The sequence below is a fragment of the Colletes gigas genome, unplaced genomic scaffold, assembly GCF_013123115.1.
Source record: "Colletes gigas isolate AHSC1104 unplaced genomic scaffold, ASM1312311v1 Colletes_gigas_Sc00012, whole genome shotgun sequence".
NCBI lineage: Eukaryota > Metazoa > Arthropoda > Insecta > Hymenoptera > Colletidae > Colletes > Colletes gigas.
The window spans coordinates 8,553,316-8,572,205 of record NW_025106641.1 but is presented as its reverse complement, the minus strand read 5'-3'; the positions used below and the strand labels follow the sequence as shown (position 1 = coordinate 8,572,205).

Sequence of the window (18,890 nt, the reverse complement as noted above, 5' to 3'; positions counted from 1 at the left end):
ATTGTTATATCGGCTGGGCGCTATGAACTGACGCCAATGGAGAAAACCAGACCTTGGTCGATCGAATGACAGCGTCAGGAAATATTGCTCGGTCGAACGACGGGGGCGTCGTTTTTAAAGTCTCTGCACGCGCGCGCGGTATAACGCGGCGAGGGGGGGCGGATGCAGGCAGCCCGAAATAATTTTCACCCTCCCGGCGCTACAGGCCGCCCGGCTGAACGGGGCGGTTTGAATTTATGGCAGCGAAAAGCAACGCGATCAGTCGAACGTGCGGTCCTCCACGCTCGTCGAACTCGTATGACGGAATTTCGAATCCACTACGCGTCACGAGTGCCATTTTTTACCCAACGACATCGGTACGCGGCAATTTTTGAACCGCCCTCGTTACTTACCGCTTTGTTCTTACTATCCGCGCCCCCGCCGTCCCCTAAAATCCGTTACAAATTCTGTGAAGCACCACGAGCATTTAAACTAGCCCCGAAAAATTTGCTCTTATGCTAGAATTTATCGACGGATTTCAGATTTCAGATTCCATATTTGAAATTACAGATAAGTAATTGTCGTAGATGAGGGAAAAACTGAATTAGTTTTTCGATGGCATATGAATGGACGAACGAATATAAAAATTTGGAAATTAGATTTGAAAAGAATGTATAGTGATAACGCGTTCCGTCGTTTCAGGTGGCGTGGAGAAGACGCAGTACAGCCAACTACCGAAGCAGATACTCAGCAGACACGGGTTCGAGGGGTGTCTCGCGTCGTTGGATCTCAGCGGGGAAAGCACGAACCTGATCTCCGACGCGGTTGTTCCCAGCTCTCTGGTGGAATCTGGCTGCGACATGTACGCGAAACTTCATTCCGGGAAAAAGTGCACGCACGACCTGTGCTCGAATCACGGCACGTGCGTGCAACAATGGAACAGTTACACCTGTGACTGCGACATGACCAGTTTCTCTGGCCCGACGTGCAACGACGGTAAAGATGAATATTCAATAGTTGAACGTTTGACCATTTCCATTTCGTGGCCCCAATCACTGCTGGCTGCTTCCACAGACTGAAACCGCAATTACGCGAAAGGCCACAAAATATTGGTCGATTACCTTGCGCTCTTGCTTCCCTGGAATCTCTATAATTGAACGTGGCCGGTATAAATTTCTTAGATTTGTATCTCTCTAAAGAATAAACCCTCTCTATCATGATTGAGATCTCTGGAAGAGATCGTAGAATCGTAGTCGACTTATTATTGCTGTACAAATTAATTAATGTTGCATTTTCTGACATTTTAATTTTAATTTCTGAGTCGCATTATCAAATTTTTCACATTCTAGAAATGTGTATTCTAAAGCCTGTTATGATTCTGTAGAATGTAGTTTCGAGGATCTTAATTTAGCAATTGATGAATAATCTGATTGTGGGACTATTTTCAAATTAAAAATCTATTGAACCGAGGCCTAGCAAACATATTGGGCGGGCAACGCTACTCCACATTCGCTAATTACGAGCAAATATTATCGATTATTGTCTACCGTTATTTACATTCTATCACAGTGGAGCAGAGCAATGAAAAACGATATTTACAATTTATCCCAATGATGGGATTTTTACGCCAATTTAGAGAAGTATTTGCGCGACGTTGTTATATCGATACAGTAGGGAAATACGCTTGTATAATTGTAATTATGGCCAAATACAGTATATTTCTGTAATACGTTTTTAGAAACAAGTATGAGCGTCGGTTAACAGCGTATTGAGTTTGTTAATACATTAGAAAATTTCACAGTTTTATTATTCCATTAAGGATTTGTTTTTAAAATAGTATGTATTTATTTATGTACCGTACGAAAGCGTGAAGTACTTTTCCCAAGACTTTACTGTTCCACGCCGCGTGACGAGACGAAATAAATTTGCCTATTTTACGAGCTGCACTATAATCTGATTAGTCGAATCTAGAGCACTCGCGTTGAGTGCTGGCCACGCTGTAGCTTTAAAAACATACCTTCATGCGTCGAAATATATTTTTAAATTGCAATACACTTAAGAAACAGTATTATTAGAGTTTTAACGGAAACAATTTCACTCGATATGAAATTTAAGTTTTGCTATAAGAAATATATTTAAGAAACATTACTAGATTTTTAATGGATACAATTTTACTGTATATGAAATGTAAATTTTGAGATAAGAACTTACTGATTATTATGAATGAAAACAAAATGAAGAAAATTGCATAGTATAAGTACAAATTGTTCAACAAAGTAAATACAGGGGTTCAAAACATATACATAATTACACCTCTGAAAATAAATTGGGTACATAGTAGTTTTCGAATAAATAATATAAAATTTTAATTGTACTATTTAATAGATTACTGACAACGATGATAAAGATGGCATTAATTTATTAATATATCATATTCCGCTACGTTCAACTTTCGTTTCGTTCGAATGGAGAAAACGAGAAAATAATCACGGTAATTACAAGATCGCCGATAAACAAATCTCCGCCATCTAACGTTGCCCAGTATGCACGATTGAAAATCGTAATTATAACAATTAATACTAACGCACTTGCCCCATATCGTTTGGCGCGTATCAAATCGCCAAGATTTACACCGCGATAAACGAACAATATAAATTGCTCGACATTTTGAAACTGAAAATCCAAGCGTACAACTACTGCAATAAATTTCTTTCATTATTTCAATTTCAACAATGAAAATGAGAGTTACGTTCTTCTCAAGGGGTGATATTTACCCCCTTAAACCACGTTGTAGCACCAACGAGAGATAGATTAGCGTTATGGATAAGCAATTCTTTTGTATAATGTTTCAAAATGTTTTGAGTTTTTTTGTGGACTGTTGTCGTTGTTAATCTTATCGAAAACGTGTGACGATTTTGTTACAGAAGCGGTATCTTATGAATTTGGAGCCGGAAGAGGACTCATCACGTACACTTTCCCCCCAGACCGACGACCGGAAATGAAGAGGGACACTGTAGCCCTGGGCTTCGTCACCACCGTCAGCGATGCTGTGCTGCTCAGAATAGAATCTGCCGATAGCGACGACCATCTTGAAATCGAAATTGTTAGTAATAGCAACAAGTGTTTAAATCCTGGTTAACGAACGATTCGTTGCATTTTTACAACGATAAAATTTCGATAACCTGGGGCACAGATCCAGGGGGAAAAAGGGGCGATGAGAAACGATCCCTAAAGTGAGAAAATTGAAAACAAATTTATTATTTATTTGACATTAGATTCTATGGACACTTTCAAGTGTACACTTGTATAAATAAGTAATTAATATGGTACATGTACAGGTACAATGACTATTTTGAAGGAAGTGTTCCATTAAAGTATGACACGTCTTCATTTCTGCGAAAGGAATGTTAAAAAGGGTATAAAAAAGATATGCTAGAAGAAGTAATAAAACCTTCTAAGCCTGTCTTTTTTCCAAAGGCAAAAATAGATCTAAAGTCCATCTTAGGGATTAAAAATAACTTAAGATTGGTTATGGAGCAATATATCGTAATTAATTTCAACCAAATTTGAATCCACTTTATTATAAATTGTGTCAGAGAGAACATATCCTACAAGATAACTTATACGAATTTTTTTGGCTGAAAAACCCTGGCAATAATACCTTACAAGCATCTCTGCAAAAAGTGGCTATTAAAACAAGAGTACAGAAAAATTCTGATTGACTCGAAATGATAATGTTATTTACTATTTCGTAATAGTCCAATACTTGTAACAGAATTTGCAGTATTGAACAAAAATATAAGACATTCTGTATATTTTGAGAAAGAAAATGTACATCATTTTGTACTCTATACATACAAGGTGTCCAAAAAGGTTTGGACCAAACTTATACTACGTGTTACTGAGGTCAAATAAATATTTATGATTTATTGTGATAGTTATAAGAAATCTTCGAAAATTCCTCCCTCTGCAAGAATGCAGAATTCGTCGAATTAATGATTGTTAAACTCTTTCGAATATTCCATCTGTATTGGAAATAATAGTGAATTTTAAATACATTCCCAAAATTGATCTTCTGCTCGTCTGAAGAGAACATGCATTGTTGACAAAATGTTTATTAGATGTTAGGTTTATGTTAGGTTTATTATTGATTACGAATTTTAAGTCGAATTTTGCTCGTAAATCTTTGAACTCTCATATCTTTTCAATGAAACATTTTTGGACGTAAGTTTATATGAACTTTTTTCATCTAATAATTTAGTCCCAACCTTTTTGGACACCCCGTATCACAAACCATCTCCGGAATGTGTGTATAAGGAGTTCAAATTCCAAAGAAACATTACGCAGAAGTTACGAGAAGTAACGTAAACATAAGCAGCTGGATAAAAGTATAATTTACCACGCTTATTACTTCGATCAGTATTTCGACTGCTAGAAGACGAAGAAATGTTTGACTAATAATACTAAGACCTTTATTTGCGAAAAAATAAGTAAAGCCCTGTGATAAAGAAATAGATAAAAGTGAGTCAATCGTATAATGTTGTTGTGGTTGGAAAATTACAATGTCAACAAAATTGCGAAATTATTAAGATGAGAAAGAATGAGAAAAAAATGAAAAAAACACGTTTTACGAATTGTTTCTAAATGGCTGAAGAAACGTGTAAAAGTATCGCAACAAATATGGCTCGATTAAAAAAGGGAATTTGTAATTATTATAAATTTGTTCAGTCGTATAATAATTATACGAGCGGCAATTTTTCTCCGCAAATTGCTATAATTAAATAAAATATTGACGTGTAATACATTTAAATATATTTTATCCCATGTAGTATTATTTTCAACGAATTTTTAATTGGAATTATTTCGGTTGAAAAAAAGGCTCTGCACGAATGAAAATTGTACCACGTAATGTTGATTTCGAATTGTGGCTCGTTAAATGCGGTCTCGCGTGCAAGAGAAACTGAACAAGAAATACTGTTTTCAATTTGTCGAAGCAAATTGCATTTTGACTGTTCTTGATTATTCGCTACTATATGGCGTTCGATTTATCTGCGAAAACAATGTCTAAAAATTTAAATTGTTATCTGAACAAATGTAACGACATTGGTTTCGAGTGCGGTGGAAGATAACAAATAACAATCGCGTCACGGTTGATAAAGTATCGTACTTGAAGTCATCGTAATTCTTCTGGTTCCTGGAAACCGTGTTCAAAGCACTTACGTTGCTACTTTAAAAGAAAACACTCGTAACATGGATATCTAAAACACGATACATGTGTACAGAAGAATATTAGTTTAATCTAACGAGGAAATAGTTCAATATATTTTAAGATATATTTATGTTTAGACTGATGAATAATTACAGGCTTGAATCACCAGAAACGATATAAGGAATTATTGTTTAGAGAAAGCTGAGTATTAAATGCTGCAACTCTTCGATGTCAATCACATAAAAATTTTAGTTTACATTCGGAAGGTGATAACACACAAATTTATCCTGTTTATTTTCTGCTCGTATCTCTAATATGAAATATATACATGAATTAAACATGAATTAGCAAAGTATTAGACACCACTATTTGCTAAGAGATGATTCAGAAAGGCTGTAGAAACTATTAATGAATGCATACATTGAACTGAAAATCAAAACAATTGGGGGAAAACAAACATTTATCATTATATAGAAATTTAGAAAATCTTTGTTGATAAAACCTTTAAAGCGTTTTAGCAAATAGGTTTAAGGGACCCCTCCAATGATAAAATCTCTATTAAAGCCTCTATAGATTTAAATCATACATTGCAACACTTAGAATATTACTATCAATAAGTATAAAATATAACAGTGTTTCTCAAACTTCACATTTCTTCGAATTTCCTCGTTAAAAGAGCATTTTTAACGAAACCACTGATGTAGAATTACATTATAATGTTTTTAATATACAACAAAACAGGATTTAAACGATTCTATATTATTATTCGAAACTTTTTATACATTATTTACTAAAGCAGTATACAAAAATAAAATACTTTGGTCTTCTTCAATAATTAAGTATTTATTTTATCGAATAAACTTATCACTTGATTTTCAGTTAGTAATATCTTATTACAAACAAAATATCTAATGAAAGCTGTTTATTTCCCATTTTTTCTGTTTCGTTGATTCAACTGATGATGATGGAAAAGTTTTTAATCTATTAAATGACACGTTCGTGGCCCACATTTTGAGAAACACTGGAATAAAAGTATTCCGTGGAATATTCACAGAGTCTGTAAGGAATATTTGGTAATTTCCAGGTGGAAGGTAACATTTTCGCCATTTACAACATGGGCACGAACGACCACCCGATTGGCGAGATTGGCGTGAAAGTGAACGACAACCAATACCACGTCGTAAGATTCACCAGAATAGGAGCGAACGGCACGTTACAAGTCGACGATTACAATCTTCAGTCCAATCATCCGGCCGGTAAGTCCCCTTTTAATTTATTATTACCGGCTTATCTTGTATCGACCGTTTGTAAATTGCAATCGAACGCAAGGTGTGTCAGTGACGTATACGCAAGTTCCCCAAAGGGGATCTTAGAAATTATAAATACAAATGGAAATATTAAAGTTATGATATGAAATAGCTTTGAGATACAGAAAAAGTCTACAATTCAATTTGAGTGACTTTAAAAGAAAAATCTGACAAATTCTTTTACTCTTGGGATTATTTTTTTCTTTTTTAATTTTCTAGATTATTAATGCTCTTCTCATGGAACTGCAAACTTTCATTCGTGTGTAAATAATGAAAGCATGCAATTGCATTAAAAAAAGTATTAAAAAGCTTGAAAATAAAAAAAAAAGTGATCTTAAAGAAACTACATTTAGGTAAGTGTTTTTTATTTTGTAATAAAATGTTAATTCCCAATAAATTGTAACTATATCGAAGGATAGGTTATTGTTGTTTTGATAGACATGGCAAAATTGTACGATATGTAAAACTCTGCACTTTGTAGTCTCCACACGCGTGCCACACTGTTCTTAGAACACGAAACTGAGAAACAGGCCCAAATCTAAGTACTCTTTTCTGTTACGTGTTACATTCTCATCTTATGACGTTACGATACGCGATACGAAATGGCGAAATAAATGACCATCGAAGCTGTAAGCGCTCGAGAGCGACTGACTGGTAAAACGGTCCCTCGGTCCCATTTATAACGTTCCCTGGTACGGTGGGTCCCAGAGTCGTGAGAAACCGGACCCCCATTGGTTGGTCGAACAATCCCACGTGTTGGGCAGCGTTTTCACGGATGCATGAACACTGGTTGGTCGTCATTCTCGTGGGAAATTCATTACGATTCCACGAGAATGATTGAAAGCTGCTACTCGCTGCCAGATTATTGAGCCTGGCAATGCCCACGGATATTCATCGAATTAGCTCAGAAATGGATGGTTTAAACTAAGGTTTTCTAGACAAACTGAAACATCGAATTTTTTAATATTTTCAATCAATCGTCAAGGTTACTACATCGATCTTTTTACAATATTGAAAGGAACAGGAATTCAATAAAGTACTGGATTCTTAGGCCTGAAAGACGGGCCCCATGGACACTTTTGAAAAATACCTCTACGATATTTCTGTTACCCAGCTTCTTGAAGACACGATAATTGGCTTTCACTTTTTTGTCGCGCAAACTTGTGAAATCCCTGTGGAATTTCGACCTTTTCAATCTTGTAATACCTTCTTTTACAATGAATGCAATACTTATTATGCACAATAAGCTTGAAAAAATTATTAAAAGTTTGGTTAGGTCTGGGTTAGCTACGAGAATATTTTTATAGAATTAGAGGTACACGAACTTGAAAGATTTATGGAGGTAGGAAAAATTTATTTAATATTACGGTATGAGAAGAAAGGCACAGAGAGTTAGGAGGAATGAAAAGCTAGAAATAGAAGTTGAGAAAAAAGTGGACACCAGGTTATAAACGCGAGGGTAAGAAATTAGGGAAGTATGAAGTATGGAAGTAGTAAAGTAAGGCAGGAGAAAAATGATTATAAGTCTTGTTTGACATAGTTCAGTCATTATTCTCATTTGTTCTTACTAAAGAAAACTCGAAAAAAGCGCCAACTGACTATTAGCATGCTTTAATTTAGTCGGTTCACTCGACTTCGCGAAAAATGAAATGATAATAAACGGTAATATTAGATTCCTGATAATAAATCATTTTGGGCGTTTACTTTTACGCTTAGACTGATTTCGTATGACGCCTGTTTAATGAATTGCGACATTACTATTCAAATCAGTTACGCAATACAAGAGTTCATTAAGCTGTTCCACGAAAAGTGTTTCTAATGTCATCGAATCAAACACGTGGACGATACGAATCACTTCTCATCACTTACGACAATATATGCAATAAAAATATTAAAGATATATGCAACACCTTTGAAATCTTATCGAAATATTTATCTGAGGAAATAATTGCAAATAACTGATAAACAATACGTGTCAACTATTTGGAAAGAACCTATCCTACGAAGAATAACAGATTTATTTAACACTGTGCCTCGAAGGGTGAGAAAAAATTGACTCTATCTGGCACGTCGATTTTTTGGTACAAGGATTGCAGCCATTCGAAGAAACGAATCGGCCATGATTCCTTCAAAGTACCTTCAGAAATGTTCCTTCGAGGGTTTTCTGTTTCCCTGGCCCTCGTGGGCGCGTTAATTGACTTGTGGGTTTTTCACGCGCCCCCTCGCGAATCACTGTCGCCAAATTTCAGCGATTTGATCGTTACCACGCAACATTCCTAACAGCCTATTCCATTCGTCGTCGTTAACGATCGACTTCTTTTCAATTCTCTTCTGAATCTGTGCTCGCGACTGTTCTTCAAACGGTGCTTTCTCACGTGGCTGGAAATCATATTTCAAGTTCCAAAATTTCCATAGGGTCGCCCGTCTCCTCAGTTTTCCTGGCTCCCTGGTATTAGAAGGACAGCTAATTGGCTTTCACTTTTTTTTTTTTCTAACGCAAGGTTTTTTCCAATTTCTCGTACTTCTGATGCTCTGATATTTCGAGCGTTTAAGTTCGTTTCCCTCCCCGTTGCCCGCGATCGTATCAAAGCTCGCGACGCGTTTATCCAATTAGATTCTAATTAGGTTACGCGCCAACGCGCCCGAGAATCCAATTAACCCATTCGAATTTCGATCGAGACACTTCCCGACATTTCTGATTTCCTCTCACGAGTCTACTCGAATGTCACCGACCTTATCGCGAGATCTCGTAGGTACGTAAGGGCTTCGACGCTTAGAAGCGGCATAGAATCCTAATAACTTGTACTTCGGGACGTCCCTTTCATTTTTAACGCGAATGGAACGATCATTCGCTTCATTAATGCGACAATATTAGTAAAACTAAAATAAAATAGAACAATATGTATAAAAAATAATCCCTGGTAAAAAAAAATGATATATTTTTCTAATTCCTATATCTCTAAGAGCAGTAAATTGTATAAATAAATTTTCATGAGCATTGAACATGCACACCCCTATAAATAAATCACCAAACTATGTTCGTTAATTAACGTCATCGACGACTGTTGACCATTATTCATATTCAGGATAAACGTTACAATATTTTTGCATAAATTGGCTCGATTAGAATAAACACACGTAAAAATTATCCATATTTGTCGATAACGTAATCGATAGCAGCGCCTTTAATTTTAGCTGGAGCCCCCCAGTATATTTTACAGTAATTTAAATCTATTTATGAGTTCTGCATAATAGCTGAAATTTCACTCCACTCAAGTTTGACTAATTGAAGACGAGTGGAGACTTATTAGGAAAAGTCCACCTCCAGCATTTTACTGCGGCCCCGATAGCCGAGTCGGAGATAATTGGCATGCCCATTAAGCGGTCATTTCCCTCTTAATTTCTCCGTGATCCTCTGCTCGGTCGTTTCTTTGGGCGTTCTAAATTTTCCAGGGGCAATTAAGCGCCACGAATCGCTCGCTAGAAGAACGTGTTCCTACAACAGAATTAAAAAATTTGTCGAAGGCGGTGGAAATCAATCCAATAAACCCAATAACTAATCAGGATAATTCGACGAATTTCTTTATCGATTAAAAAATTACTTGCTCAAATTTTCTGTGATTCGTATGAGAAATTGTTCACTGTTAGAAGTTCATTTTATACTGATCATTAGGATTCTTTCTCTTCTATTTTTGGTGTCGTCAATGAATCGAGTGAATTAGGTTAGGTTCCAAATTCTCTGTTCCAGTCTACTTTTATTGTAATCTTGGTTTATCAAGTCTCGATTAAAAACACTAATCAACAATTTCCTTTAATCCATAATTGAATCCCAACAACGCATTCGAGCGCGTTTAATCATTGAATGAACTCATGCACTAGGCTTCAGTGTTTAGAAATTTTCTTCTCGACAGTTCACGAACAATATTCCGACGCTTTTCCGCCGGGAAATTCGCTGTACGAGATCTCTCGCTTTCCATGTTCGCCTATTCTTGCAAATAGCGTAACCGATAGATTTCTGAAAGAATCCTCTTAGAATTGCAGTGACCGCGACCGTAGTATGTTCCCCGGATGGAAAAATAAACAAGATGCGAATAAATACATGTATACCATTGTGAAAATGTCCACGAAAAATGGTCCTTGCCAGAACGCACGCCAAAGAACAATACAGTGTTCGAAGACGTAATTTATTGCAGGTTTTCCTCGCGTTACGAACGGGGAAAATCCTCGTTTCCAGAAACGGGTGAATTAATACTCGCATCGACGGAAAATCGTTGAAGTTTTCCACCGTTTATACATTCCCGGTCAGTGACTTTCCGTCTGCCGATTTTCCGCAATTTTCCGTATTTCCAGCCTGAACTCCGGCGACTTTCGCCTTGATTCTGAGCCCCTGCTCGAAAGACAAACAACGCAAAGCTCGTTCTATCGGAAGCGGTCGTTGAACAATTTTCCCGGACACTTTTCGTTCGAATAATCGTCCGGGCACCTGTCGAAAGCCCCCTTTGGACAAAGCAAACATAGTAAATAAATTCTAACGAGGCTCCCCTTTGTTAGCGTGCATCCTCTGTTCCGTTGTTCCATAATTTCCTGATGAAAGTTCATCAAAAAATGGAACCACAACCATCAAATAAACAAGTGTTAAAATAGGGTGTGTTAACAAAACATGTAGAATGGAAAATTGGTGTAATGGTACCTGACGTAGGGTTCTAAGGACCCAGAGTGAAAGCAAATCTGAATCTGAATCTGACCTTTGCAAATACCCTTTGAAATTTTTCCGTTTCTTGGCTGTCATGGTCCCCTAATGGAGCATCCCCGAAAAGTAGAACGTTCGAAGGCGGTCTACACGAAAATTTCCTTCGCTACTCGTCATTCTAATATCCTAATACGTTGTAAGATGTTAATCCGCTTGATTAGGTACACACAGGTTACATCGTGTAATCGCTTAGTGCGCGGATAAAAGGCGAACAAAGTAATTATTCCCTGGACATACTTGAACGCAAAGTCCCCCCAATCCCTATGGGCACTACGATGACGCTTCCTCCGCGATCATGGTATCTTGGGACTTGTGGTGACGTCTATGGTGTTTCTCCACCATAAGAGCCGCCTGGCATTCGGGCCAGTCCCGAATCGCAAGGAATAGGGGAAAATGGAATACGCTGAAAATTGTTTGGACTTTATTTTACAACGTAACGGGTAACTTGCATAATGTAGAAAGTAAAATATTATCGAGCAATAAAATTATTTTATTTGCATACAAAAAACGTTACAATTTCAAGTAATTCCTTTTATGAATTGTTAAAAAATTGTACGCATTGTAATGGTTCCAGTTGTTCGTATAATTTAAAATTTTATGAATTGTTAGAGATGAAATTCTCGTTTTGAAATTTGATCTATCGGTGAAAGAGCTGATTGAAAATGGAACCAGCGCATATTTTTCGAGGAAATGTAATTTACAATGAATAATTTTAGGTTTCACGAGCATTTTCTGTATGTGTGTATGTTTTGCATTCACGCACAGAACTGCATTTTCCGGTGCGCGCATTGAAATCCCCGAGGTGCGTGCAACACCCCATTTCATTATTCTGTTTCAGAATAATTTAGCATTATTAATGCACACTTTCGTAATGGCACCGGCTTTTCCATTCCCACGAGTAAATTATAAATGAAACGTGCCTAATAAATGCGAACGCAAAAGCGTGTAAATTTAATAGAATCAATTATTAAATTCACATCCGCGAAAATTACGTATATGTTCTTCGAAAATATTTATCACAGATTTTTGCTAGATCTCTACTTTCAACGAATAATAGTCACATCGACTATAACATCTAGATAAAATAAAAACAAAGAATAATAAGAAAAATTCTCAAAACTCTACGAGATTTAATTTTGTTGTGAATTCAGCTTGTAATATAGTCTGCTATAAAAAGACAAACGTTTGTGGAATATGTGTTCTACTAATGCTATAGCAAAGGTTATAAAACAAATTCTTCAAAACTTGAAAGATTTAAATAAATTTCAGGTCTGTTGTACAGACAAAAAGTTGCTGATATTTTACTGAAATAACGTAACGTTTTAGTATACGAATTTATTGTTAGATTTGAATAAGAGTAATTTCATTTGATACTGTCTACGCACGTTGATCGCAAAATGGACCTTCCCATGATACCGAAAACAGGTTCAGAATTTTCGATGCAGACGGATGAATAATAACGAGTAATGGCATTGCAACGTTCTGGTGTAGAGAAAGTGAAACATAGTGTACGATGAAGGGAGAGAAAAAAGAGAAAGAGACGCAGAAAAGGGGGGGGGGGATGCATCTAATTTGATTTAATTAGAATAAATTTGCTTGCATAAAAGGCATCAAGGAGGGGCATGCTCCACGCCAACCATATTAGCCTGGTAGCTAAATTTATCGAATTATGCGTAGTTCGTTCAACTCGTATCAATCGTAAATTCGTGAGCGACGAGACAACCACGGCAAAGTGTATTCGTCCTCTGCTCGTTACATCTCAACCATGATCAGCTTTTCCCACCATTTTCTGTAAGAATTTTCAGAATCATGATATTTTATTTGAAAATTAGAAGCCAACTTAATCTTACATAGGCACAAATCTCATTTAAATTGTCAAAATCATTACACTTTCTATTACTCCAATTTTACCAAGTATAACAGAAAATTCTTTCGAAAGAATATTCAGTGTTTAAATATACCGTATACAGGAACTTAATTATATTTAATTAATAACAAAAATATTTGTATGTTAATATCAACCCTCAGTGACCAAGCGTTCAATTGATCTATTTCATTTATAGCAAAAGCTTACTTTCTGCAAATCGTTCATTAGAATTTCCTTAAATTAATTACGAAGAATCCTGACAACAAAGTATGTCAAATTTACGGTACGATTACTATCGAAGAGGGGCTGTTCCGTGAGAAAATGTAAAATGGAACCAGAACGGCCATACTAAATCGTAATCATGCTTCCTGGGCGTGGTGAAAGAATTTCGATGGCCCCCATCGAAAAAGATGGGCTCCGCTCCTGTTGGCTCATGCTTCCCTTGCCCCTAAGTGGTACGACCTTCGACGTGGACCCTTAACCCTTTTAGTCCGGGATAATTAACACCGTTTCACGAGGTTCATAATTATTCGAATGGCGCGCGTGGGCCTCGTACCACACGACGAGGTTACCAAGTAAGGGAGAATCTAGAACGCCGGTGGGAAGTGGTAAGGTTTTCATGGTGACCATGATGCACCTTCCTCCGCGTTCATGGTGTTCTGGTACACGAAGCCACATAGCTTTTGTTCGTGTTCTGACCTGCTTCAAGCTGGAATCCCGTTAAGCACACACGCATAAGTGAATGTGAACGCCTGGAACCGGCAGAAGCTTAAGTTGATATTAATTTTAACAAATATTATTCAATGTCTCGAAGTTCGATATCTTCGAAACACCATATCTCAACCCGTTTAAACTGATCACAAATCTAATGCATCGAATAGCGTAGAATTTTAGAACAAAAGCTTCGAATAAACACGTCATCTTTACGTGTATAATTATATATGTAAATTAAAATGACGTAACATGAAAACCATAAGAGAACCTCCCGATAGAAACTCTTCTGAAATGGATTTCTAGCACCTTAATAGACTAGAACTCGATTATTTATCGTATTTAACCCCTTCTCGACACCCAGACATCAGACATCAGCTCCAATTTTGTCCCATCCAGCATAAATGATTCGACTCGAAGAACTCTTGAATAACCTTGTTCCCCTGGTAGCTTTCTAGATCATGTTGAACCCCTTAAGACAAACTTCGTTTGTCGATGTTTTTCTAATCAAAGGAACAGGTTGAGAGACGACGAAATAACGTGGAATAGGGTTTTAATGAAAGAAGATAATAGGGTAGAGAACAAGGATATTCAATTTCTCTTGTAGAAGCAATTGCAATTAGCTCTAAAAACTTAGACAGTATTAGGGAGGGGGAAAAGTGATATTCTCAGATTGTCAGTGACGAAATGGTTTACCAACCATGGAGGGACCTATATTTCCAAAATGGAACGATCCTGAAAGGATTGGATGCAAACTATGGTTCGTTTGATTTAAGGGTAGAAATAACGCCAGAATAAGACTAATCTCTAGGATCAGGACAAATCATTATAATTTGAGACAATAAACCATGTGATATTTGGATTGTAAAAGCTGAAAAAAAGAGAGAGGAAGAGTAGGAGTATGTGACACTCAATAAATATTATCTGAGCTAATCCAATCGATGGAAAGGTACAAGCTTTTGTTTCCGTCGAATACGCCTGTTGGACGTTTGTGGGTTAAAAGTAAATATTTAAAATCGATGGAGAAATGTAATCGTGCCCTAAACGCGGCGTGCAAAGGAAGGACCGTTCCTCGTGATCCTGGTACCTTGTTCCCTAGAAATTCGAAGAAGCTTAGAAACCACGGCCCTTTTCCCACGTGACGCAGTAAACTCGAAGCGTGCCTACCACTCGAAACCCGTGCCATCACCCCCTTTTCCACACATCGTGGCGACGATCCATGTCGTGCAGAAAGACTTCCTCTTCGAGCTTCCTGTTTCTCTGCTTCATATGTGGAAGGCTGCGTGTCCCCAAGTCACATACTCTCTCTCATGCGTGCTACACACGTGTAATCCCGACGCGCCAGATGCTGTTTGCTCGTTCGGGCTCCTGGCTGACGGGTGACTTTTTTCCGCGCCATTTTTGCGGCTCTCGGCGTATAATCCGACACGACGATGGTTATTTTGCAATATAACATTCGTTGGAAATTGTTTCTTCTCTTTTGCACTGACAGGAAATCGTCATATTGGTTCGCTATTGACTGATGGAATGACATTTCCGAGTTTCCTCGACGTTAACACAATCTTCTTTTTTAACTTGTACATACATGACTGGAATGTAAACAAAATTGTAGCTTTTGTTTGAACAGATGCGAACATTCAATGTTTGAATATAGTTCATCCAACTGAATAAATTCTTTGATAGCTCGATAAACGTGCACACGAGTGATGGTGCAACGTGTTAATAAATATATTTAAAAACACATCTGGAAACGAACGGAATTTTGAAGCAGTCTTTACACTACGAGTAACATTCTTTCTTCGATAAATGTTTTGTTCAAAATAGTGTCTATGGAATTGGACGAAATATTTGTCAGGCTTGTATGATTTCATCAAGTAATAATGTTCAGTTTTATTACTGAAAATTCTGTTTGTAAGAAATAACGAATATATTTAACGAAGGAGTTACGAATGGTATATAAAACCGTTTGTAGGAAGTATTTAGTTTTCATCAACGTGGGTGCCCTATGAAACCCTCCTACGGCGGCTGAAACTCTGATAAAAAAGGTCACAGCGGAGACCTTTTTCCATATCGACCGTACCCTAACCCTATTTACAGAATTCTTAGAAAATACAAACCTAGTAATCTCCAATTATCATAAAAAAAAACCCAACAATGTCTGGGAACAAAGTAAAGATAAAAGTCGAGAATCGCGCGAAATTTTTCATAAAAATCTCTTAAAAAACAAACAGAAGGGGATAAAATTCTAACTAGAGAAACAAATGAAACAGAAGGGTTCGTAAAAATAGATCTCAACACAGGGAGAGAAATAGAAGCAGAAATAATCTCTAAAAACAATAAACCAGGCTTAGAATTCACAAAATTCTTCTATCGCTGCACCCCTGTCGCAACTCCTGAAGAACAACCCCTTATCCTTGATGTTCCTCTAGTCCTGGAATAACTCGAACAGCACGTGGGTACGCTGTGATCGTCAGATTTCTTTATTTAATTTTTCGATCGTTGGAAGATCATTTTAAATTATTTCTTTCATTTTCTTCTTCTTCGTTGAATCTTATATCGATAGTCCTGGCTCTAATCTGACCATTCCTCGAGTTTTCACGTGTGACTCTTATAGAGCTTTATTTATGAACCTTTCTAGTTGAGCCTTGATGCAGCTTCTGCTTAGTGATCTATAATTGTCTTTGCAATTTATGCTTATGAAGGGTGTACGAGCTCCTTATAACGCCATTACATTTGTGGTTACAAATATTTCACAGAGTCTCTTTCTCTACCCTAATCTCCAACGTAAAGCCCAGATACGAGTGTCCTGGTAACCAGGACACCCCGACCCATTTTACTTCCTCCCCGTTCGTAATCCCTTGTTACCAAAGTAGATCACTCGAACTAGAAATTTCAATGCTTTCGTACCGCCTCCGACGACCCTTTTTTTCCTCGAAGGGTCTTGCTACACAGCAAAGTGCTAAACGTCGCGCCCACGCGAAAGCGTCGACGTTTACACGACTCTTGATTTACGATGCTGTCCGGCGAACGATCGAACTTGGTCCCGAACCATTCTTAACGAGCAGTTTCGAACTCCGGGAAATTTAACGACGCCAGGGAGGGTTTCGGTTTATGGGAGACCATTACTATTATCCGGGAAAATGATTCTAATGGGTCGGACATTAGAAGGCTATTTCCCGGCCACGCCCCACCATTTGAAAATGCTTCTTCGAGTCCCATACTCCCCTGGCCACTAATTAGGGAACTCTATTCAGTTGTTCGCCCAAAGGGGTGGCGCCTTACGTCTCCGCGGGAACTTTCTATGCATTCTAATAGAACCGGAATAATAGTCCCTCGAATGGCTGCGCGGTTCATGAATATGTATGGAGCGACCGATGCCCTTTTGCTCTGCAGGGAAACGATCAAATTGTCGGAAGATTAGGCGGACAGGGGCGTCGTCCGGTTTGAGCACTTATATGTGGAAAGGGAAAGGGTAGATTTATGAAATAGAAAATTTACCGAAAACATAAATCATCGTAACTTACGATTTATTAAACTTCTACAACCATTTCCTAACTCTGGGGGAGTTGCACCCTGAAAAATTAGAGACGAACGATAAGTTTGAAATGACACGAGACAAATAAACTCCTGCGGTTATTAAGCTCCGACGATTCATATGAAGACTTTCTTTAAGGGATGTTTAGGAAAATGTATTCACTCTATCTAACCCAGAGGAAATTCAAAGGCATTTCTAGATGGTACAAAGAAATTGTAAGGATAACTCTTCGATCCTGTTGTGTCCATCCTGTAATTTCAAGGATTCTAAATCCAGCAAAACTCTTGGCACCACAAATAGTTACTAAAAGAATTCCCATTCCTCATCTTTTGTAGCTTGAGTCTACTAATGCGGTGCCTGTTGAGCGAAGCAAGGGCCGCCGTAATGGCGATCGTTCGCAGGAACCATTTTGTCTTTTCATCCGAATCCTCAGGTTCGTTCCTGGCGTCGCTTAGGGCCCTAATACCCGCGGTGGTTGAATTTGACCGTGGGCGAAGATCGTTCTCACGCTCGGCCCGAAGAAGGAACCGGCTGGTCGGACAAACCCGTAGGCCCGCAGGGGTCGTGGGAGGGTTCGAACCTTTCGTCCTCGGCGCCTATCTTTCCCCGGCGAGCCGCGTATAGGCGAAGACCTTTTGAACCCGCCGAGGAATTTCGCGTCCCGACACCGCTCGTCGATAATTCCCGATAGGCAAGACGCCGACGCCACCGCGAGGCGGACGATGCTCTGTGAAACCCATCCGGGGGTGATACGACCACGGACGAGGTATACGAGCAGACCTAACTTCTTTTTATTCGACCCATTTTTATGGAGTCTCGAAACCCCATTACCATTTTCGTGTCACTCGTTACTAACAGGTTTAGAAATGAACGTAAGTGAGACAGAAAATAAAATTGCAGAAAGTTTACTGTTTTTTACGGAATGTACATACGCATTGTTTGCATTTCGAAACATTACAGTCCTCTAATCATACACACGAAATTTCAGAGGAATCGTTTTTGGTCAGACACAGTATTTTCCGTAAGGAATTTTTTTCTCGAAAATGATTAGGATTTCGAGAATATGTCTATTGACCAAAAATGATTGTAATTATCCCCCGCAATCGTAAATAATTTTTTCACAATGATTTGAAATTTTTTAATTTCGACGAAAAATTTGTCCATTTACTGAATTTTTTTCTCGGAAGTGCGTGGGATTTCGGGGGTATGTCTATTCACCAAAAATGATTGTAATTAACCCCCGTAACCAAAAATAATTTTTCCAGAATGATTTGAAACATTTTAATTTTCTCCAAAAATTTCAACACCTACCCTGTCGATTTTTCTTAAAAATTCGTTTGACGCTTCACGAAAATGTTTTTCAATATATTTTCGTAGGTATCCATGAGCTCTGCTTCATAAATAAATTTCAATGAAATACATTCGCTATTGTAGAAGACCATTAGAATTTCTTCTTCTGTGGTACCAGGTCAGAATTTTTGCTACGGGACTTTCGAACCCCGGGACCAGCCGACGGGAAAGTCCCTGGCGGG

At 37.9% G+C, this 18,890-nt stretch overlaps 1 protein-coding gene across 1 annotated transcript in view; it reads left to right on the top strand.

Annotated features, from left to right (window-relative positions):
- The window catches only part of LOC122399111 (neurexin-1), a 455,816-nt gene that overhangs the window by 397,267 nt on the left and 39,659 nt on the right, over positions 1–18,890 (top strand). The window contains exons 18-20 of the mRNA XM_043399529.1: positions 682–975; positions 2,904–3,082; positions 6,273–6,444. Coding sequence (XP_043255464.1) covers positions 682–975; positions 2,904–3,082; positions 6,273–6,444 — 645 coding nt within the window. The remainder of the gene's footprint in view (positions 1–681; positions 976–2,903; positions 3,083–6,272; positions 6,445–18,890) is intronic.